Source organism: Gorilla gorilla, chromosome 2 (assembly GCF_029281585.2).
Source record: "Gorilla gorilla gorilla isolate KB3781 chromosome 2, NHGRI_mGorGor1-v2.1_pri, whole genome shotgun sequence".
In the NCBI taxonomy this organism is placed as follows: Eukaryota; Metazoa; Chordata; class Mammalia; order Primates; family Hominidae; genus Gorilla; species Gorilla gorilla.
Genome location: NC_086017.1, coordinates 58,366,676 through 58,389,811, shown reverse-complemented (window position 1 = coordinate 58,389,811; position 23,136 = coordinate 58,366,676). Strand labels below are relative to the sequence as shown.

Below are 23,136 nucleotides of genomic sequence, written 5' to 3'. Positions count from 1 at the left end.
GAAGGTTGTGTGAGAAGGTAGGCACTGTCACCAGGCATTTCTGGTGTGCTAGCCATCCCCCTCTGTGTCTACAGAACAGCTGCCCTACCTCAAGTGTCCGCTGCACACAGTCCTGAAGCTGACTCCTGTGGCATATGGTAAGGAAGCTTCCTGCACATTGACCATGGGTAGCCATGACCTTGGATCTCTGCACAGTTCCATGATTTTCTCCGAATTCCTTGAAAATTGTGTTAGGAGCCCATTCCTCCACCTACTACCCCACTACCTTTCCCAATTTGCTTTCTTTCTTTGAGACGGAGTCTCGCTCTGTCACCCAGGCTGGAGTGCAATGGCGTGATCTAGGCTCACTACAACCTCCACCTCCCGGGTTCAGATGATTCTCTTGCCTCTGCCTCCCGAGTAGCTAGGATTACAGGCGCCTGCCACCATGCCCAGCTAATTTTTGTATTTTTAGTAGAGACAGAGTTTCACCATGTTGTCAGGCTGGTCTCGAACTCCTGACCTTAGGTGATATACCTGCCTCGGCCTCCCAAAGTGCTGGGATTACAGGCGTGAGCTACCATCATGAGTTACCATCTGTGGCCCTAATTTGCTTTTAAAAAGTTTGTTCTGGAGCTGGGTGCGGTGGCTCATGCCTGTAATCCCAGCACTTTGGGAGGCCGAGGTGGGTGGATCACGAGGTCAGGAGATAGAAACCCTCCTGGCTAACATGGTGAAACCCCGTCTCTACTAAAAATATAAAAAAATTAGCTGGGCGTAGTGGCGGGCACCTGTAGTCCCAGCTACTTGGGAGGCTGAGGCAGGAGAGTGGTGTGAACCCGGGAGGCGGAGCTTGCAGTGAGCCGAGATCGCACCACTGCACTCCAGCCTGGGCGACAGAGCGAGACTCTGTCTCAAAAAAAAAAAAAAAAGTTTGTTGTGAAAAAGTTTATGTGGCCACAGAAGACCTCCCCAGTGACTTTGCTTAACCATTGCCTACCTGCATGAGGGGCTTTTCTACTGATTTTTCTGAACCCCCACAAGGCCCCATGGTCCTCAGGGCCTGGAGTTTATTCTGGGTGCAGGGCAGTGTGAGTCCCCACCCTGCCTCTTGCTATACCAGCAGAGACCTCAGGCAACTTCTTCATCTCTCAGGTCTTAGCTCTTCACCTTTAACACAGGTGCTCTTGGGGGAATGGCTGTGAAGCCCAGTGGCAGCTGATGTCACTCCAGTGTGTGACAATGGCCTCATCCCCCATTGCACTGTGCACCTGGCACACAGTTGACTGGGCCTTACGTGGTAGAGTTGGAATGTGGGTGGTTTGGGGGCCCTGAAGACTTTGAGAGTCAGTAACCTCAACTTAGGCCTGCTGTCCCCCAATCCCTCTCGGTCCTGGGGTTGGGGAGCCTGGGGCGTCTGTGTGGCCCTGTCTGGGCCATCACATACAGATATGCGTGGGTCTGACAGAGTGTCTTGTCCTTCCTCCCGGGGCTCCCCAGAGCTGCCTAAAGTGGAAGAACTAGAGTGAGGCTGAGATGGCTGCTCCATTCCACACGCCCAGACCCCCCTCCAAGAGAAGTTTCTAGCATCTGCAGCTCAGCTGCCTTTCAGGAGTGGGGATGGATTTGCATCTTCCCTTTGGCAGGTTGTAAAGTGGAGTCCATATTCCTGAACGTGGCCGCTGTGAACACGCACCGGGACAGGCCTCAGGTAGCAATGGGGTCACTGCTGGGGTAGCGGGGTGTTCCTGATGTGGGGGTGTCCAGACTGCACATCCTCCAGGGCCAGGCCCAGCTGCGGCACCTGCCAGAGGGAGCTTGAGTCTTCTGCCAAGACTGTTGTCCCATCAGCAGGGCGGGGCCCTGGCTCTGGGTGGGGCCTGCATCAGGCCTTCCCAAGGCACCTGCCCTGGGGATGGGGAAATCCCTGACTCTGGGCCACCAGGCTCAGGAGTGCCTGAACTTGGGTGTGGTTGGAGCCCCAGGACTTGAGGAGCTACAGGGCTCCCAAACAGCAACTTGGAGGTCTAAGTCAAGGGGGCCCTTGGGCTCAGTGAGAATGAGGCTGGAGGCTAAGAATGAGGCTTCTGGCCTTCAGAGGGCAGGTGGGCACTCTTCCCACTCCCCATCCCTGCAGCCGAGGCCTCATGAGCCCCTTTCCTAACCCCAGCACCTTTAAAAATTAAGATGGGATCATGCACTTTTGGGGAAAGGGCCATGCAGATACTGAAGGGGCCTCAGCATGGGGTGGAGACCTTGGTCCAGAAGAGCAGTCACCACCTGTGCTCCCCAAGTGCCTTGTGGAAGGTAGAAGCTCCTCAGAGTGTAGCTCAGAACCACTCTTGGTCCCATGTGGGGTCCCTCCACAATGTTGGCTCCCTCTCCCACTGGGGCCAAGGATAGGACCTACACTTCTGGGAGCCCTGGTCCCAGTTCCTGGAGGCCACTGCACGGAGAAGGCTCTTGGGCCTCAGTCATGCCTGTTGCCATCCATGATGGGGCCTGCTTGGGCTCTGGGTCCCTGCTGAGGATGCACGCCTTGGGCTGGACCAGGACATCTGGCCTTGGACCTCACAGCACAGGTGTGTAGATGTGTCCTGTCCCTTCCCAACACCACTGCCCCCAAGCAGGACCAGTTACCCTGCAGGCCTCTCTTCCCATTGCTCTGATAGTCCGTGCATGTCTTAGCCAAGTTCAGCCCAGGCCCAATTTGGTACCCACAAGTCACAGGGGAAGGTACCTCCCAACGGGCATCCTTTGGGCTAAGGAAGGCCCAGATGGCACTGGGCCCCCAGCGCTGATAGAGTGATGGTAAGAGAGGCCCCTGGGCTGGCAGGGTGATGGTAAGAGAGGTCCCTGGGCCTGGCAGCCCTTGGGAGCTGACCCTACCAGTCCATCACCATAGTGTGGCTGGCGGTCATTCTGCCCACTATGGGTGGGTGCTTCTGAGAGGCAAACCGCCACTAACCCCAGGTTCCTGGATGGCTCCCTTCTGGCCCATCCACTGGGGCAGGCTGTGGTGGAAAAGGGGCGCCTCAGGAAGCCTGCCCAGCAATAAGAATTATACCTGCCCCTACAATTCCAGGGGCCGGTCCTATGAGCCCAGGCTGTGGGCCATGGGGGCCATGTCTCTCTCCCTGAAAATCTGGGCATATCATGTTGCATGGGGCAGCAGCTCAGGTCATCAGTGACCTGCTCCTGCAGGTGATGGTTCCGGGACCCACAGCTGGGAGGAGGGGCCACCAGGCTCTGGGGCACATAAGACAGCCTCAGAGAGCTAAGGGAAGTTTCAGATTCCCTATTCCTCAGGCCTGAGACTCCCTGAGCCCGACAGGCCAAGGATGGGACTGAGCTCTGCAGTTTGGTGGGGGCCGTCTATAGCTGAGGGCTTCAGGAGGCCCTGTACCCCAGTTCTGTGGGGACAGACCAGGCTGCAGACCAGGAAATGCCCATAGGCTTCTGGGGCACCTCTGACACCTGCGTGCCAACACTTTAAACCAGGAAGGAGGCACCCCCAGGAGTTGAACCCCTTCCCTGCCCCACAGATGAGGATAAAATCCCCAAGCCAGGGGTTCTTCCTCAATTGACTCAGCCCTGAGATAGGAGGTGGGAGCGGCCTTGCTTTGGGTATTGCCTGACCTGGCTGCAGTGGAGCAGGAAACGAGGTGGCATCCTCCACCGCACCTTTGTTCTATTGTCCATCCACCCACTGTGTGGCACGAAGCTCTTGGCCATGTATTCTTAGGGAAGCTTGTGGTCTAGAGTCTTGCGGCTGTGGCTGCTACAGTGAGAATGTGAAGCCTGATGAACCACAGTGATGAGGATGGCAGACAGCAGGCATCTCATCTATTCCTGCCATGGAGTGAACGCTCTGTGTTTTTATTGTACAGAACGTGGACATCTCGAGACCTCCAGAGGAAGCCCTTGTCACGGTGCCTGCTCACCAGTGACCATGTTCATCCACTGTGACCACTAGGCAGGCACTGGTCTCTGCAGAGGGGGTCATTCCAGGCCCTCCAGTGTGTGTGATAGTCACCATGCCATGCAGGGATATTCTTGAAGCCACACATGGCTGGCGGAACCCAGAACCCCCACCCCAGCCCACCTGGCTCTTTGTTGACAGTCGGCGACAAGGTTGTGCATGGCTCCTGACCTGCTGCTAAGAGTTACTTGACCAGACTGCATCTGCATGGGCTGTGCGGAGGTTGCCCAGCCCCAGGTTCTTCCGGCGCAGCTCTTAGGTGTTCACTCTCGCCAGCTCAGTTGGCTTTGTGAAGCGTGAAACCCTACAATGTGAAAGGAAAGTGCTTGCTGTGATGTTCCTACTGTGGCCCAGCTGCCCAGCATGGACCTGGTGACTCTCCACAGGGCCTCTACCATCCTCTCTGTGGCCACTTCCTGAGCCAGAGGCCAGGTCTTCATGGGACCCTGAGCTTCTGCTGCCTCTGGTGAGAGGGAGAGCCCTTCCCATCCTTACCCACCAGGAACTAGAGCCCCAACCACAGCAGATGCTTCCCGGGCAGCCACTGGCCAGGCCCTTGTATCCATGTCACCCTTAGTTGTGGGCATTCATGAAAGCAATGCGCTTGCTTCAGCACATTGGGATGCACAGAAACGTGTGGGCAGGGGGGCAGTTGTGGTCGCCCCTCCCCAGTTGTGCATGTACCCGGCTACTTAGGTATGCTTAGGGGAGCTGGTGGCCAGGCTTGCCCCTTCAGGCCTGCTCTCACAGTGAAACCACCTCAAGACAGGGCAGGAAGTTTCCTTCCTGGTGCACACACCGAAGTGCTCGAGGGAGAGGCTGCTGCCCCCTCTCCCCTTCCCTGGCTGTGGACACTGGCAGCCAATGGGGAGGCGGCCTCTCCCCTGTTGCTGCCCGTGTCCACACACGAATGTACACTGGTGGCAGAGACATGCATTTGCCATAAATAATTCAGAAACACTTGTATGGTCCTGTAAAACTTCTCTGGTGTTTGTTGACTTCTGCCTGTGGGCCTGAGGAAGGGAGAAGGCAGAACCCATAGGCAGTCCCTGGGCAAGGGAGGATTTTCCCGGCTGCAGCACAGCCTTCCATTCATGTGCATATGAGTCTGGTGAAAATGGCCTTGTGAAGTCCAGTGTCTGTCATGCCCCTGAGTTCTTTTGGTCCCAGAGAGGCAGCCTGGGCAGTCTGTTTACAGCTGGCAAACAGACTGGCAAGTTGTGGGGCTGGGTCAGAAAGTGTCTGGACTTGTAATTGGGTGCCCTGCTGTCCACAGGTGGACTCTGGGGAAGCCAGGCCCCTGGATCCCAAGTCCTTTGTGTCCGGAGCCTTTCCTGGCCTGTGCCTGGAGGGTAGCACATCTTTCCAGACTCCCAGGGCTTTGCAGCCTGCAGATGCCACCTGTCCCTGAGAGAAGTTAGCGTCCCTGGCCCTGGCCGGTGGTCTCTCATCCTTGTGTGCTGCTCCGCTAAGAGATGTCCAAGGCGGAGCCGGGGCAAGATCCTTCCAGACTCATCTGTCAGAGCCCCAAGCCCTTTAGACCCAGAGCCCAAGGACCATGCCTTTGGGACATTAGGACTGCAGCCTTTGCTTCTGTGTATTTTGGAGTTTCGGTGACTTTTGTCACCTGGACACACTCATTTGTTAGCCATAGTGGGTTCCCTTGGTCAGCAACAGTGCATGTACCTCTGGATGTCATCTGAGGTGAGACCACCGAGGCCTTTTCTCTCTGTGTACAGAGGGGAGTTAGGAGTTGCTGGATTGGATGCATTATGAGGACTGGGGACAGGGTAGAGGGACATCCAGGGATCAGGGCATGAGTGGGGGCAACACCCCGGCCTCTGCCCTGGCATGGTCTCCGCATGGGCTGAGGTGTAGCTGATTGGCTGCCACATTTCGGCCATGCTGGCTGGCGTGCCCATGTTGCAGATATTTTCCCGAGTTCCCCAGAATGGATGGTATTGAATCTCAGCCACATGCAACACTGTGTCCAGCATTCTTTGCAATAAATACTTTTTAAAAAATAATCTCAGGTTGTATTTGGTAGCCAGTTCTCCATTTGTGAAGTGTTTTTTTTCTGGCCTGGTCTGTCGACACCTGGTGCTGTGGTCTTCCTCGCAGGTCTGTGTTGGGATCCTTCGTTCAGCTTCCACCCCCATGTTCACTCTCACTGAAGAGGAATCATGCTGCCCTGGAGTGAGTCCTGGCCTGGCATACATGGGCAGGCGGCCTGGGTCTTCCCTGGGCTGACCTGGGGTACGGGGCCCTTGGCCCTGAACATGAGGCAGTTGTGGAGGGGGCAGTGCAGCTGGAGTGGAGCACTGTTAAGGGAAGGATTCTGGGGTCCCTGGGAACGTGGGCTCCAAATGCGGCATTCTTGGGGAGGAGGCCCTGGGAGCTGGGTCAAGGATGTAGTGGCTGCGTGAGGCTGTGGTGACAGTATGCTGACCAGTGTTTTGGTATTTTCTTTTTTTTATTTTTATTTTTGGAGACGGAGTTTCACTCTTGTTGGCCAGGCTGGAGTGCAATGGCACGATCTTGGCTCACCACAACCTCCGCCTCGGGTTCAAGCAATTCTCCTGCCTCAGCCTCCCCGAGCAGCTGGGATTACAGGCATGCACCATCATACCCAGCTAGTTTTTATATTTTTAGTGGAGACAGGGTTTTTCCATGTTGGTCAGGCTTGTCTTGAACTCCCAACCTCAGGTGATGCACCTGCCTTGGCCTCCCAAAGTGCTGGGATTACAGGCATGAACCACTGCACCTGGCCTATTCTGGTATTGTCTTTGTCACCTGCATCTGGGGTCGGGAAGGTGGAGACAAGGGGCTGGGTGTTCTCTTTCCCATGCCTCAGAACATCATGGGCTGTCCATACTTCCTGCCCTGGAGCTGGCTTTCCGGGAAGTGGGTTGTAGTGGGGGCTCCTCTGTGGACAAGATGGGGCGGGGCATCGCCGGGTGTTCGCCTGTGCTCCTCCCAGTGTGTCAGGGCAGAGGATGGCTGTGGCTGGGCTGCTTCTGGGTGGTTTGGGGTGGCCAGCAGCTATGTTTCTGCCTTCTCCAACTATGCCAAGGGGTCTGAGGGAGAGGCAGCTTTGCAGGATTCAGGTGGTGACTAACCTCCGCCTGGTGAGAGCCTGGGGGACAGCTTCGGGGGTCCTCACCTGTCTCTTGGCTCTGAGTTCCTAGGGTGGCCACCTGACTCCCTTTGACGCTTCTCAGCACTTTTGGAAGAAGGTTTTGAAGATTTTAGTAGAAAACAATAAAAGGAATGAAATATAACAATATCAGAGTTTTTCTTCAGGTCCAGTGTTGTACCATAACCTAGAAAGGGCAATTATATTATTATGTTGAGTAGCATTTTGGGTTACTGGGAAATAATAGCCATCATATAGGGTCACAGGATATTTGTTTTTTATTTTATTTTATTTTTTTGAGATGGAGTTTCACTCTTGTTGCCCAGGCTGGAGTGCAATGGCGTGATCTCCGCTCACTGCAACCTGCCCCTCCTGAGTTCAAGCAATTCTCCTACCTCAGCCTCCCAAGTAGCTGGGATTACAGGCATGTGCCACCATGCCCAGCTAATTTTGTATTTTTAGTAGAGATGGGGTTTCTTCATGTTGTTCAGGCTTGTCTAGAACTCCTGACCTCAGGTGATCTGCCCGCCTCGGCCTCCCAAAGTGCTGTGATTACAGGTGTGAGCCACTGCACCTGGCTATTTTCATTTTTTCTTACACCAATAAGAATGAGCTTAAAAGGATCAGATAATATTTGGATAGAATCAAATATTGTTGCAAAGACATAGGTAGGTTTCAGCAATATTGGATTTATATCTAAAAATATATATATAATACTTCTTACTTGCAGAGAAGAGTGTTGCCATATTTGGTTTAGACTGATCATTACTGGGTACATTATTGTTTAAACGAAACTATTTTATCTTATTTTTGTAAAAACGGGGTCTTGCACCGAACACAGTAGTTCACACCTGTAATCCCAGTGCTTTAAGAGGCCGAGGTGGGAGAGTTGCGTGAGCCCAGGAGTTTGAGACCAGCCTGGGGAGCATAATGAGACCCTATCTCTACAAAAAAAATTTTCAAATGACTAAGTGTGGTGGCACGTGTCTACAGTCCTAGCTACTTGGGAGGCTGAGACAAGAGAATTACTTGAGCCCAGAAGTTGGAGGTTGCAGTGAGCCGGGGTCAGGCCACTGCAACCTGGGCGACAAAATAAGACCCTCTCTCAAAGGCAAAAACAAAAACAGGATCTTGCTCTGTAGCTCTGGCTGGTTATGAACTCATGACTTCAAGCGATCCTCCTGCCTCAGCCTCCTGAGTAGCTGGGATTACAAGCACGTACCACTGTACTGGCAAAACTATTTTATTAAAAGTGAAAAATGAGGTGGGGTACAGCGGCTCATGGCTGTAATCATTTGAGATTAGCCTGGGCAGCATAATGAGACCTTGTCTCTACAAAAAAATCAAAAACTTAGCTGGGCATGGTGGTGCATGCCTGTAATCCCAGCTACTCGGGAGTCTGAGGTGGGGAGGACTGCTTGAGCCCAGTAAGTTGAGGCTGCAGTGAGCTATGATTTTGCCACTGCACTCCAGCATGAGTGACAGAGCGAGACCCTGTCTCAAAAAACAGAAAAGTGAAAAATGGCTTTGTGGTAGACCACAAGTAGTATCTGCCACACCTGGCTTGTGGCCACAGGTCTCTTTGGGGAGATTGTGAGGAAAATGCCAGGATGAATCTGTGCTGTTTTTACAGGGCCCTCCTTAAGGGTGCATGCCCCACCTCCTTCAGGGGCCCCTGGGTTTGCAAACTGATTTTTATCTAGAAAATTGGTGAGGGTTTCCTCTCTGTTGCAGTAGAGTCTCTGTCAGTTGGCCCTCACACTCTCTTGTTATATAGGTGGGACTCTACTGGCCTCTCCATCTATTTTGGTACCAGGGGTCTGGTGATCAGGTCCCTATTGCTAAAGATTCCTGCAGGTTGCTAAAGATCCCTCCAGGTCTGACCATTCAGATAACCTGTAAATCCTGCATTCCCAGTCTCTGCTCCTCTCTCTCCTCTGGCAGCTCAACACTGCTGCTTGACCCTTGTCACCCCAGACTCCTTGTATCTGCATTGAAATCAAGGAGCTGGCTTGGTGCGGTGGCTCACGCCTGTAATCCCAGCACTTTGGGAGGCTGAGGTGGGTGGATCATTTGAGGTCCGGAGTTTGAGACCAGCCTAGCCAACATGGTGAAACCCTGTCTCTACTAAAAATACAAAAAAATTAGCTGGGCCTGGTGATGCATGCCTATAATCCTAGCTACTGGTGGAGGCTGAGGCAGGAGAATTGCTTGAACCCGGGAGGTGGAGGTTGCGGTGAGCCAAGATCGCGCCATTGCACTCCAGCCTGGGTGACAGAGTGAGACTCCGCCTCAAAAAAAAAAAAAGGCAATCAAGGAGCCATTTCAACTCTAGTGTCTCCCACTAGAATCCCTAACCTATGGAGAAGAGTCTAGAACCCTTAACCTATGGAGAAGAGTCTAGAACCCCTAACCTATGGAGAAGAGTGACCATGGTGCTTACTATGCTCCCCCCACCAATTTATATGTTGAAGTTCTAACCCCTAGTACTTCAGAATGTGACCTTATGTGGAAATAAGGTCATTGCAGATGTAATAAGTTAAGACAAAGTTAGACTGCAGTAGAATGGCCCCTAATCTAATATAACCTAGTGTCTTCAGAGAGAACATTGGCCTGCGAACACCCTGATCTCAGACCTCTAACCCCTGGAACTGTGAGACAATACATTTTCTGTTGTTTTAGACACTCAATTTGTGGGACTTTGTCACGGTAGCCATAGCAAACTAAAACTAAAACTTTTCAAAGATGCACCCCTCAGCAATGAATTTCCCAAGGCTTTGGGGAAAGGAGTATCTTCTGAATCTTCAATCCCTTCAATCCAGGAGATTGGTTAGGGAAAAGATGAGTTGTCCATGGCAAATTCAGTCCAACATTTATTCATTTATATATTTATGTATGTATTTATTATTATTATTATTTTTTTTTTTTGAGATGGAGTTTCACTCTTGTTTCCCCTCGGCTCACCTCCGCCTCCCAGGTTCAAGCGATTCTCCTGTCTCAGCCTCCTGAGTAGCTGGGATTACAGGTGCGTGCCACCACGCCTGGCTAATTTTTGTATTTTTAGTAGAGACAGGGTTTCATCATATTGGTCAGGCTGGTCTCGAACTCCTAACCTCAGGTGATCCACCCACCTCAGCCTCCCAAAGTGCTGGGATTACAGGCATGAGCCACTGCACCCAGCCTGTGTGTATTTATTTTTTGAGATGGAGTCTTGCTTTCCTGAGTAGCTGGGATTACAGGCACCCGCCATCATGCCCAGCTACTTTTTGTATTTTTGTAGGGATGGGGTTTCACCATGTTGGCCAGTCTGATCTTGAACTCCTGACTTCAGGTGATCCGCCTGCTTCGGCCTCCCAAAATGCTGGGATTACAGGCGCGGGCCACCACGCCCGGCTTCAACATTTATTTTGAATGAATAAAAATAAATACATCTTCTTAAGGCTTTGGATTCTTTCCTCTGTGTTATATCAGGGAGCTTTTGGCACCTTAACTGCATTGAGTGGGATCCAATTTTGTTGTGTTTTTTTTTTTTGAGACGGAGTCTCGCTCTGTCGCCTAGGCTGGAGTGCAGTGGCACAATCTCGGCTCACTGCAAGCTCCGCCTCCCGGGTTCACGCCATTCTCTTGCCTCAGCCTCTGGAGTAGCTGGGACTACAGTCGCCTGCCACCACACCTGGCTAATTTTTTTGTGTTTTTAGTAGAGACGGGATTTCACTGTGTTAGCCAGGATGGTCTCGATCTCCTGGCCTCGTGATCCTCCCGCCTCGGCCTCCCAAAGTGCTGGGATTACAGGTGTGAGCCACCGCGCCTGGCCGGGATCCAGTTTTTATTCAGCCAACCAAATAGACGTGTGGAACAACCCCCGACAGCTTCAGCTGGTGCATGGAATCCAAATCCTTGCTAAGTGCACCCATATTGATAAATTCAGCCCAATATAAACTTATGTTCTTATCTCCTTGGTCTAGGACTTCAGTCTGTTCCCACACATATTCTCTATATTTTGGCCAACATAAAATAACAGTCTTGCAACTCTTTTGATATGTGAGCCTCCCACTCTGGGCTTGACTTTGTGAAAGGGTCTCCAGACATGCTGAAATATCTCTCTAGTTAAAAGCTCTGGAAATCATAAGGAATTGGGAGGAGGGGCCATGAGAAGAGTTAGCTTCCTCTTACAAGGTAACTCCTTCATGATGTCCATGGTGTCTTTCAGGGGAGGACACCTTGCTTCAGCAGGCAAGGGAGGTGCAGAAGAGGCTAGGGGTTGGTGGGGATCTAATACCTCTGAATTCTTTCATGTATCTTCATTCCACTTCAGTCATTAATTTCATACTTGTGGGGGTTCTTTGCATTTTTTGTGTTTGTTTTTGAGAGAGTTACATTCTGTTCCCCAGGCCAGAGTGCAGTGATGTGATCTCAGCTTACTGCAGCCTCAACCTCCTGGGTTCAGGTGATCCTCCCACCTCAGCCTCCGTGGTAGCTGGACTACAGGTGCACACCACCACAACCAGCTAATTCTTTTTTCTTTTTGTAGAGGTGGGGTTTTGCCATGTTGCCCAGGCTGGTCGCGAACTCCTCGGTGGAAACAATCTGCCCACCTCAACCTCCCAAAGTGTTGGGATTACAGTTGTGAGCCACTGCACCCCGCCTGTTTTTTTTTTTTTTTTAATTTAAAATATTGTTTTTGTAGCAATGGGGGTCTCACTTTGTTGCCCAGGCTGGCCTCAAACCCATGGCCTCAAGTGATCCTCCCACCTTGGCCTCACAAAGTACTCAGAATATAGGCATAAGCCACAATGCCTAGCCGATTCAGCACATTTATTAAGTGCCCACCATGTGCCAAGCAGTGGGGATACAGGAGTAAGCACTACCCTGCTGTCAGAGAGATGATGTTCTAGTGGTAGGAGATACAGTAAGCAAATAAGTAAAACACAGAGTATATAGGGTGCTGGGATGGAGGGAACGGGCATGGGAGGGGGTTGCAAGCAGGCCTCACTGAGAAGGTGACCAAAGGCTGAAGGAGGTCATGGAGCATTCCATAGCCAATGCAAAGGCTCTGAGTGTGGCTATGCCCAGTCAAAAAACACAGAAGAGGCTGGTGGGGCTGGAGAAGAGAGACGAGGAGGAGGAAGAGCAGGTCAGAGAGATCATGGGATACAGAATATGTGGGGCCTTGGAAATGGGGGGCCCAGGAAAGGGTTTTGAGCAGAGTGACTTGATCTGATAAACGTTTAAAAAGAACTCCTCTGGCTGCTGCAGAATCAAGACTCAGTCTGAAATGGGGCTGAGTGGAAGCCAGGTCACTTATCTGGAGGCTGCTGCAATGTGAGAGACAATGAGCTCCTGATGGAGCTGCCGAGAAGTGGTTGGATTCTGCATATACTTTTCAGGTAGAGCCAAGTTCGGCTGACGATTTGGATGAAGGCATGTGAGAGAGAGATAATCCCAAGGTCTGGAGTTGCCACTTATGGACATGTGGAAGCCCGTGGGGGAAGCAAGTTGCGGATTGGGGTTGGCAGTTGAAGGTGGGTTCAAGATGTAATGCCCGGTCCGGCACAGTAGTCAGGTCTGTAATCCCAGCATTTTGGGAGGCCGAGGCAGGTGGATTACCTGAGGTCAGGAGTTCGAGACCAGCCTGACCAGTATGGTGAAACCCCATCTCTACTAAAAATACAAAAATTAGTTGGGCATGATGGTGTGTGCCTGTAGTCCCAGCTATTTGGGAGGCTGAGGCAGGAGAATCACTTGAACCCCAGGAGGTGGAGGTTGCAGTGAGCCAAGATCACACCACTGCACTCCAGCCTGGGCAGCAGAGTGAGACTCCATCTCAAAAAAAAAAAAAAAAAAAAAGTGCAGCTTGAGAAGCAGCAGTGTGAGGAGTGTGTGATGGAAGCAGGAGTGTCCCACCCTGTCACTGAAGCTGGAGGGTCAGGGAAGGTAGACAGAGAACTGACCACTGGATGTAGACATGCATGTGGGCTCCAGTTTCCCAGGGGCATGCTTTGTCCTGATCAGTGCCTAACTTTCACAGGAAAAACTGAGTGAGCCTGGTCAACAATGAAAGGAAAATAACAACTGGGCGCGGTGGCTCAAGCCTGTAATCCCAGCACTTTGGGAGGCCGAGGTGGGCAGATCACAAGGTCAGGAGTTTGAGACCAGCCTGACCAACATGGTGAAACCCTGTCTCTACTAAAAATACAAAAATTAGCTGGGCGTGGTGGTGCGTGCCTGTAATCCCGGCTACTCAGGAGGCTGAGGCAGAAGAATCGCTCGAACCCAGGAGGCGGAGGTTGCAGTTAGCCGAGATCGTGCCACTGCACTCCAGCCTGGCGACAGAGTGAGACTCCGTCTCAAAAAACAAAAAACAAAAAAAAAAAAAAAAAGAAAAAGACTGAGTGAGGCTGTGATTCAACCAGTATTTAATCTGGAGCACACAGAATCAGCCCTTCGGTTAGATATTGAGCCATCTCAGCCCCATGGCTGCAAGAGGCTCATTTTAGCAGAGTTGAAAAAGTTTTCAGTTTGTGCCTTGATGTAAGCAGCTAACAACTTGACCTCATCATGCCATTCTCTTTCTTTAAGCTGTTTGGTGCCATTAGAAGCAACCACCACTCATTGTAATTTTCTCTTTTAACAAGCCAAATGAAGCTATTCACAGGGCAAGGTATGAGGGGAGGGGGCACAGAGCTTCCATGTCGTCTCCGAGCACACCAATCTTCCCTGCACCTCAATGTGTTCTCCAACCCAGAAGCTCCCAAACCCCACTATTTAATGATTTTTATGGAGGTTTCATTACAAAGGCATGGTTGATTAAATCATTGGCTATTGGTGATTGAACTCAATCTCTAGCCTCCCTCCGTTCCCCAGAGTTTGGGAAATGTGACTCAAAGTTCCAAAACTCTTATCCTTATTTGGTCTTTCTCTTTCTTTTCTTTTCTTTTTTTTTTTTTTTGAGACAGAGTTTCACTCTTGTTGCCCAGGCTGGAGTGCAATGGTGCGATCTTGCCTCACCGCAACCTCCGCCTCCCGGGTTCAGGTGATTCTCCTGCCTCAGCCTCCTGAGTAGCTGGGATTACAGGCATGCACCTCCACGCCCGGCTAATTTTTTGCATTTTTAGTAGAGATAGGATTTCTCCATGGCTTGTCTTGAACTCCCAACCTCAGGTGACCCGCCTGCCTCTGCCTCCCAAAGTGCTGGAATTACAGGCGTGAGCCACTGGGCCTGGCAACTTATTTGGTCTTTCAGGCCAATGTCGTGAAGCTATCTAGTGGCCCTCTGCTAGGAGTCATCTCATTTGCATCAGAAGGATGGTAAATTCTAAGGGGTTAAGGAGTTCTGTGTGAGGAATGGAGAACTAAAACTAAATATTTAGTTGTTTATCATGCAACACCACCAGCAGTGACTTTACCAGCTCAGTCTCCTCTGCCTGCCACAAGTTGCCAGAGCCCTTTCTTCCTCAGGCCTGGACTTCCACTGCTTTTAGCTCCAACCAGGCAGATGACAAGTCGGACACCCCCATTTCCCTGGGCATCTGCTACCATTCCTGATGAGGACTAATTTTTAAAAAAAAATTATTTATTTTTTATTTCTCTCTTTCTCTCTGTCTCCCTTTTTTTTTTTTTTTTTTTTTTTTGGACAGAGTCTTACTCTGTTACCCAGGCTGGAGTGCAGTGGCACGATCTTGGCTCTGCAACCTGCACCTCCCAGGTTCAGGCGATTCTCATGCCTCAGCCTCCCCAGTAGCTGGGATTACAGGCATGCACCACCACACCCAGCTAATTTTTGTATTTTTAGTAGAGACGGGGTTTCGCCATGTTGGCTAGACTGGTCTGGAACTCCTGGCCTCAAGTGATCTGTCCGTCTCAGCCCCCCAAAGTGCTGGGATTACAGGCGTAAGTCACAACGCCCAGCCTAGTTTTCTCTTTTTTTTTTTTGAAGCAGTCTCGCTCTGTTACCCAGGCTGGAGTGCAGTGGTGCGATCTCGGCTCACTGCAACCTCCGCCTCCTTGGTTCAAGTGATTCTCCCACCTCAGCCTCCTGAGTAGCTGGGATTATAGGTGCACGCCACCACGCCTGGCTAATTTTTTTTGTATGTTTAGTAGAGATGGAGTTTCGCCATGTTGGCCAGGCTAGTCTTGAACTCCTGACCTCAGGTTATCCACCCTCCTCGGCCTCCCAAAGTGCTGGGATTACAGGCTTGAGCCACCTTGTCCAGATGTTTTCTTTTTTTTTTTTAGGGTTTTTTTTTTTTTGAGACAGAGTCTTGCTCTGTTGCCCAGTCTGGAGTGCAGTAGTGCAATCTTAGCTCACTGTAACCTCTGCCTCCTGGGCTCAAGCAATCCTCCCTTGTAGCTGGGAATACAGGCACGCATCACCATGCCCAGCTAATTTGTATTTTTTGTAGAGACAGGGTTTTGTCATGTTGCCCAGGCTAGTCTCAAACTCCGCGCTCAAGAGGTATCTGCCTACCTCTGCCTCCCAAAGTGCTGGTATTACAGGCATGAGTCACCATGGTGCCCGGCCCTGGTGAGAACTTCTCTGTCAGTTGGAGGAAACTGACTCTGCCCAACTTAATCAGAAACCCAATTTATGAAAAGCAACTGTGGAGCCCTCAGAGCCAACAAGGCGGCTGGAAAGAAAGGTTCCAAGTCAAAGCCGTATCGTCTCCAGCCCAAACCACAGTGCTACTTTGGCCTGGTGAGCATGCCACTGCTCCTGCCACGAGGGGGAAGCAGGGGCCTTTGTGATTCACACAGCCCTCCCCACAGGTGCAGACTCATGTTGCTGCCAGGACTGCTGCAGCCCTCCATCAAAGCTGGTCGCCAGTACCCCTGACTGACTCCAGGGAGGCTACATCTGATTGGTTGGGGCTGGGCAAAAGCTCTTGCCCTGGGGCAAAGGAATCTGAAAAAGATAATATCTAGCATGTTCCTCCTCTGATGTGGAGGAAAGGGGACCAGGTGCTGAATGAAGAAGAATGGCAAGGACCCTTGAGCAAGCGTTCCACTGTAGAACTCACCGATCTGGTCCTGCAGTCAGTCCTGGGGCTGGGCTGATGGCCTCATTCTCACCTGGTTACTCTCACCCTGGGCTTTACAAGCATCAGTGGGTGTTGCTTTGCTCCACCAGCCTGATGCAGAGTTCTCACCTACAAACTGTAACCAAGGTCCCAGCAGAAAACAGTCATTCTTATCAAACTGGGTATTTGAGGAGAGTTTAATAAAAGTGCTGTTGCACTTTGGGAGGCTGAGGTGGGCAGATTGCTTGAGCCCAGGAGTTCGAGACCAGCCTGGGAAACATGGCAAAACCCTACTTCTACAAAAAATACAAAAATTAGCTGGGCGTGGTGGTGTGCATCTGTGGTCCCAGTTACTCCAAAGGCTGAGGTGGGAGGATCACCCCAGTTTCCTGGGGAAATTGGGGCTGCAGTGAGCCGTGACTGCACTCCAGCCTGGGTGACAGTGAGACCTTGTCTCAAAAAAAAAAAAAAAAAAATTGCTGTTTACAAAGCTGTAGGAAGGTTTGGGGAGCCACCTAGCTTTGGTACAGCATCTGGGCCAAGTCCTAGCCTTGGTACAGCATCTGGGCCAAGTTTGGTTTCTGCCTTGGAGGGGTCACTTTCCCCAGGCAACTTGTATTTCCAGGCTTTGCAAGCCTGAGCTGCAGAGACAAAACTCCTCAGACACCGAGTTAAAGAAGGAAGGGGTTTATTTGGCCGGGGGCATCGGCAAGACTCCTGTCTCAAGAGCAGAGTCCCCGGAGTGAGCAATTCCTCTCCCTTTTAAGGGGGTGCGCGTGAGAGGGTCGTGATCGATTGAGCAAGCAGGGGGTACGTGACTGGGGGCTGCATGCACCAGTAATTAGGTCAGAACAAAACAGGATAGGGATTTTCACAGTGCTTTTCTATACAATGTCTGTAATCTATAGATAACATAACTGATTAGGTCAGGGGTCGATCTTTAACTACCAGACCCAGGGTGTGGCGCCGGGCTGTCTGCTTGTGGATTTCATTTCTGCCTTTTAGTTTTTACTTTTTCTTTCTTTGGAGGCAGAAATGGGGCATAAGACAATATGAGGGGTGGTCTCCTGCCTTAGACCCACAGAAAATGCCTGCACACATGGGCACATGCCTGTGAGATGCATGGTTGCGATTTCTAAGCTACTGGGGTGATCCCAGCCTCCACTCACTCCTGTGGGGCCCAAAACACCCACCAAGCTCAACCATGAGCTGTGGGCAGATAAGAGGGTGTGGGAGAGCCAAAGACCAAAAAAGTAGGGAGGAAGAGGCCAGGTGAGAGGCCCCTAAAGGATCTGGGGTCGGGGGCAGCAGAGTAGAGAAGCCAAAGGCAGGCATAGGAGGTGGGAAAGGACAGTTCTTTTTTTTTCGTTTTTTTTTTTTTCCGAGATGGAGTCTTGCTCTGTCACCCAGGTTGGAGTGCAGTGGCGCGATCTTGGCTCACCACAACCTCTGCCTCCCGAGTTCAAGCAATTCTCCTGCCTCAGCCTCCTGAGTGGCTGGTATTACAGGCATGCACCACCACACCTGGCTAATTTTGTATTTTTAGTGGAGACGGGGCTCTACTAAACATGGAGATGTTGGTCCATGTCTATCCAACACGGAGATGTTGGTCAGGCTGGTCTCAAACTCCCAGCCTCAGGTGATCTGCCTGCCTCTGCCTCCCAAAGTGCTGGGATTACAGGTGTGAGCCACTGCACCCGGACTTGTTTTTCTTTTTTTTGAGACAGGGTCTTGCTCTGTTGCCCAGACTGGAGTGCAGTGGCACAATCATAACTGCAACCTTCATCTCCTGGGCTCAAATGATCCTCCCACCTCAGCCTCCCAAGTAGCTGAGACCACAGGTGCGTGCTACCATACCCAGCTAATTTTAAAATTTTCTGTAGATATGGGGTCTCCTTATGTTGCCCAGGCTTAGAACAACTCTTAGGAGCTTGGCTGGGGGGCAGGGACTGGAAAACCAAGGAACAAGAAACCAAGCTTGTGGATGGTGCAGAGTGGAATGAGCAACCTTTAGGGAGGCAGAAGGCTGGGCACCCAGGGTGTGGAACACAGGATGGCTCTAGAGCTGGACATGAGGAGCATACACTGGCCATTCTGCAGAAGGGGGACCTAGGCTGCACCCAGCTTTGGAGAGTGGTGCTCAGGAGGCAGAGGTGGGATAACCAGGCTGGGCTGTCAGGGAGGATGTGACTCCAGTCCCTCACTAAGACCCTCCCAGAGGGCATCCTGCCTGGGAACTGTCATATCCCTGCCCCCCACATGTGTGTTGAGCACAGTGAGTCTTAAGCCCTTCTTGGCCAGGAGGTGATGGGGGCTTATTGGAGACCCAGGCCTTCCTCTCCCTGTTCTAACACCCTAGCCTGGGAAACTACTGGGAACATCCCAGATTGTCCCCTTGGGTTTCTCTTTGTCCACAGCGATGCCCCCACATTTAGGTGAGAAATATATGGTGGCACACAGGGTGCACAACCCAGCCTGGGTGCCCCATTAGTGTGACATTTCACGTTTTCTGTCTTGAGTGAAATGTTCTGATTGTGCTAGGTGCAGAGTGGGGGTGGGTCAGGAACTCTGGGCATAAAAGGATGACTCAACATCCCTGAATCTGCCTGGACCCCTGCCCCGAAGTGAGGGGGCGGAGCCCTGTGTGGGAAGTTGGCCTGGCTGTGCCCTGGGAGCTGCCAGTTTCTAGCTCAGTCCTGGCCCACTGCGCCAGCGCTGAGCCTGCCAGGGCTGGGGCTGGGGATCACCTTGGGATGATGGTGTCAGTCCCAGGGGGCAGGAGATCGAGTGTCCTCTGAGCTGGCGACTGGGATTGTAGAAGGGAACCGGCATTTGTGGAGTGTCTACTGAGTGCCAAGGTCTGCGCTGGGCACTGTCCTCGCACCGCCTCACCTAGTCCTCACGTAGCCCTCGGGCAAGTGAGGATCCGCCGGGACCGCGGCTGGGAGGTATGGCTGTGGCTGTCCCCCAGCCCACACAGTAGGCGCTCAGTGTCAGGGTGCATATTCCCGGGGACGCCCTCCGGGCCTGAGAGCTGGGGGCCGCCGCCGCCCCCCATGCATCCGGTGAGCAGAAGGAAACTCCGTGCGTCGCCTGGCGCCTGTCCGAGTCTGGGAACCGGTACCAAGTTTTCGCGCAGACCCCGGGCGCGAAGCTGGCCCGGAGGCTGGGAAGGCGTCCGCTTCCTTCCTTCCTCCTCCTTCCTCCTTCCTCCCTCCTCCCTCCTCCCTCCTCCTGCTCCCCCGGACAGGGGTTCCGGGAACCGGCCGGGCCGGGCCGGGGCGGGGCGGGGCGAGGGAGAGGGGCGGCCGCGCGGATCACTGAGGCTGTGGCGGCACTGCGCCCGGCGCTCGCGTCCGTCCACCCGTCCGTCCGCCCAGCCATGACTGCGCCGGTCCCCGCGCCGCGGATCCTGTTGCCGTTGCTGTTGCTGCTGCTGCTACCGCCGCCTCCGGGTGGTGAGCCGGGGGTGGGGACGGCCCGTCCTGCCCTGGGACCGGGCAGACACATCCCTGCGCTGCCTCTCCAACAAGCCGGGCAGCACCAGCCCCACTATGCCCCCCACTGACCCCTGATTGCCCCGAGGCCGTCAGCGAACCCCCACGACTGCGGACCCCTCCTCCATCCCAGCACCCTCCTTGCCTGAACAACCCTGCCTAGACCCCAGGCAGCTGCCACCTTTGTCTGTCCTGGAACGGTGGGGAGGGGTCTGCCCTCCCGCCCATGTCCCAGGGGATGGAGTCCCCAGAGGCTAGGGTAGGGTTCCCTGCCTGGCTTTAGTCTGGCGGGTGGCTGCAGGGCGACCTGGCCCCTCCATCAGAGGCCTTCCCTCTTTGCCTCTCTTTAATGTCTGGGAGCCCCCACCGCTGCCTCCGTTGGCCCTTGTGTTCCTGGAGAGCCCGGTGCTGAGGCTGGCCTCTGGGGTGGAGACACCACTGTGTGTGTTGGTTGCAGATAGATGATTCACAGAGTCTGGAAGGCTGGCTGGGGGCGGGTCCTTTAAAGGGTTAGGAATTGGAACAATCCCTGGCCCACCCATGGGAAGCCAAAGACCCTTTTGGGGTGGGTGGCTTCGTGGAGGGGAAGGCTGTATTTTCTGGGGGCTGGGATGAATCCAGAGGACCTGGGCTAGAGAAATGAGAAAGGGGAGACTTGTGCCCAGAATCCGCCCACCCCTGGAGTGAGCCTGTAGGAGGGTCACTGATTCAGTGAGGTCTGGGGGTCAGAGAGCATTTGTGCCATGGACTCAGCCTAAACAGCCTCACCGGTGTGTCTTCAGCCCTAGCTCAGAGGCTCAGGTTGGGCTGTGAAGACCTTGCTGCATATGGGTTCACCTGAGCCACCAGGCACGGGCCATGCTGAGGATACCAGCTTTCAGGTGGGCAGCTGGCCAAACTGGGCTTGTCAATGGTCCAATCCTGTGCTCCATGGCTTTGCCCAGAGCAGGGTTCTGCCTGGAGCTGCCAAGAAGTGCAGTTCCCCCCAACTCCCCACTAAAGTTCCCTCTTCCCAAGGAGGTCACTTGGTATCTCTGTCTCTGGGCTTCACTCTACTGACAGCCTCGGGGTGTGTGGTGTCCTGATCAGGCCCGGGCACCAGATGCTGCACATGGCCAGGTGCCTGGCCTGGCTGGGTCTCCAGAGGCCACGTGCTATGCCAGACTGTTTCCAGGCCGATGTAGTTATGCCTCAGGGCTATCTTCAGACCTGTCCCCTGCCTACTGCGGACTTGTGGGCCTTGCTGGACTAGGTATTCTCTTTGGAGTCTGCCCTGGCAGAAGCCGGTACTGTTCCTTCCTGCTAGTGGGCACAGGTCTCTGCTAATGTAGCCTGAGGATACATGGGAACATTTGACTGTAGCATCTTCCTGGAGGTTTGTAAACCGTGTGGTCATCCAAAAACCTGGGTCATTTTCCACATTTGTTGTCAGCCAGATCCCCTCAGCATGACCTCGTTTATTGAGACTTGTAAGAATGTCAGTAGATCCCAACTCTGTGCTGAGAGTCTTGTGATGGCTCCAGGGCTACAGATGGTGCCACTGCCTTGGAGCCCTGTTGCCCAGGCTGGTCTCAAACTCCTGGAAGGCACAGACATTTCCTGGACACCTGCTGCAGGCCCAGCGCGGGGCTAAGTGCTTTATGAACACTGGTATGGTGGGTGTGACAATTTCTGACCAGGATCTAGCCTGCCATCATGGTTATGGGGTGGTCTGTGAGAGCCAGGCCCCTGCAGTTGTGGTGCCCAGCAGGGGCTGAGGTTGCTGTGGCTGAGTGAGGGAGAGAGTGAATGTGAGGATTAAGAACTAGACAGTCTGGCTGGGGTGCGGTGGCTCATGCCTGTAATTTCAGCTCTTTGGAGGCCAAGGTGCGTGGATCACCTGAGGTCAGGAGTTCAAGACCAGCCTGGCCAACATGGCGAAACTCTGTCTGTACTAAAAAATACAAAAAATTAGCTGGGCCTGGTGGCGGGCACCTGTAATCCCAGCTACTTGGGAAGCTGAGGCAGGAGAATTGCTTGAATCTGGGAGGCAGAGATTGCAGTGAGCTGAGGTCGCACCACTGCACTCCAGCCTGGGCAACAGAGCGAGACTCTGTCTCAAAAAAAAAAAAAAAAAAAAAAAGGAAAGAAAGGGACAGTCCAGTGTCTGGTCCCCTGCAGGTGTTGAGCTGTGTGACTTCTTGCCTGGGCAGCTTCTGGAGGAGGCCGCCTGGAGTAGGGCCTTGAAGGATGAGTAGAGTTGAAAGGCAGGAGATAGGAACCAGGCAAGAATGTGAGCGGAGTGTGGACAGGTTGGAGAGCTGGAGTGATCTTCAGGACTCTGCAGTTTAGACCTTGCTTGGAAACTCGGGCCTTGATCCTGAAGCAGTGGGAATTAGGGGAGGTCTGAGAGCAGGGTGTGGCCCCATCAGACTCACATTGAGAAAGTTCACCCTCCTATCAGGAGGCCAGTGCACTGGTGAGGGAGACAGGGAGCCCAGTTAGGGTAGCTCTGTTGTGGCCTGTGGGATAGGGCAAGGCTGAGGGGGAGCAGTGGCCAGGGGTCAGAAGGTGGCCTGTGGCTAGGGTGGCTCAGAGACGGTGCAGCATGTGTGTGTGTGTGGTCTGGTGGCTGTGCCAGGGAGGGCGCTGTGTCTGCTGGGGCCTGGCCCTGTGGGCACAGGTGAACAGATGTGTTTCTCCTCTCCAGCGCGTGGTGAGGTGTGTATGGCTTCCCGTGGACTCAGCCTCTTCCCCGAGTCCTGTCCAGATTTCTGCTGTGGTACCTGTTATGACCAATACTGCTGCTCTGACGTGCTGAAGAAATTTGTGTGGACCGAGGAAAGGTGTGCTGTGCCTGAGGCCAGGTGGGTGCACCAGTGGGTCACAGGGTGGGTGGCTTGAGCCTGTGCCCCACAGGAGAGTATGTGGAAGAGAGATAGCTCTGCCCCTCTGGCCTCTCAGCCCTCTCAAGATGGTGGCCAGAGCATTGGAGCAGAGGGTTTAGGGATCCCCTGTTCTGGGCTGGACCCCCTAGACCTGCTCAGTTAGTCCCCTGTCCATCTCCTCCCTACCCTGAGGGCTCCAGCTTGCTGAGCCTTGGGCTGAGCAGGTTTCTTAGAGGTCCTTGGCCTCAGCTGGTCCTGTGACTCACCCCGGGTGTGTACCTGTGTCAAGATGTCCTCAGGGTGGGTACTTGGGCTTGACTATACCCCACAGTATGCGCATGCCCCTGAGGGGTATCCTTTGTTCAGGGACCCGCTTGTGGAGCCTGTAGGGTGCAGTGTGTAAGCATGTGCCCCAGTGTGAGCTCTATCTGTGTCCTCCCAGCGCAGCCTATGAATTTACCTGCATGTTGGGTATAGACTGTTTCATGGCTGGGACCAAGGTTCCAGGCCCCTGTGTGTGGCTCTTTGCCGTATTCTGTATTTCCTTTGTGTTTGGCCTCGGTGTAGCGGGTTGAGATGGTCATACTCCTCTGCTCATGGCAGGTGATCATCCTGGGTCTGGGCAAGACCAACCCCCGCTATCTTACATATTTATTTT

The 23,136-nt window shown here is 53.1% G+C and overlaps 2 protein-coding genes across 9 annotated transcripts in view; both read left to right on the top strand.

The window, feature by feature from the left end:
* PFKFB4 (6-phosphofructo-2-kinase/fructose-2,6-biphosphatase 4) overlaps positions 1-5,988 on the top strand; it is a 42,540-nt gene extending 36,552 nt beyond the window's left edge. For 5 of the 8 annotated variants that reach the window (XM_055382330.2, XM_004034086.5, XM_019023305.4 and 2 more), the window contains 3 exons: positions 75-137; positions 1,626-1,690; positions 3,870-5,988. In XM_055382330.2, coding sequence (XP_055238305.2) covers positions 75-137; positions 1,626-1,690; positions 3,870-3,929 — 188 coding nt within the window. In that variant the 3' untranslated portion in view covers positions 3,930-5,988. Of the gene's footprint in view, positions 1-74; positions 138-1,625; positions 1,691-2,377; positions 2,562-3,869 lie in introns of all 8 variants that reach the window. The other 3 variants (XM_055382327.2, XM_055382325.2, XM_055382326.2) reach the window with 1 other exon arrangement.
* Positions 5,989-19,376: 13,388 nt separating this feature from the next.
* Positions 19,377-23,136, top strand: part of SHISA5 (shisa family member 5) — a 35,078-nt gene continuing 31,318 nt past the window's right edge. Inside the window, exons 1-2 of the mRNA XM_019023474.4 lie at positions 19,377-19,572; positions 22,301-22,457. Of these exons, the coding sequence (XP_018879019.3) occupies positions 19,497-19,572; positions 22,301-22,457 (233 nt within the window). The 5' untranslated portion in view covers positions 19,377-19,496. The remainder of the gene's footprint in view (positions 19,573-22,300; positions 22,458-23,136) is intronic.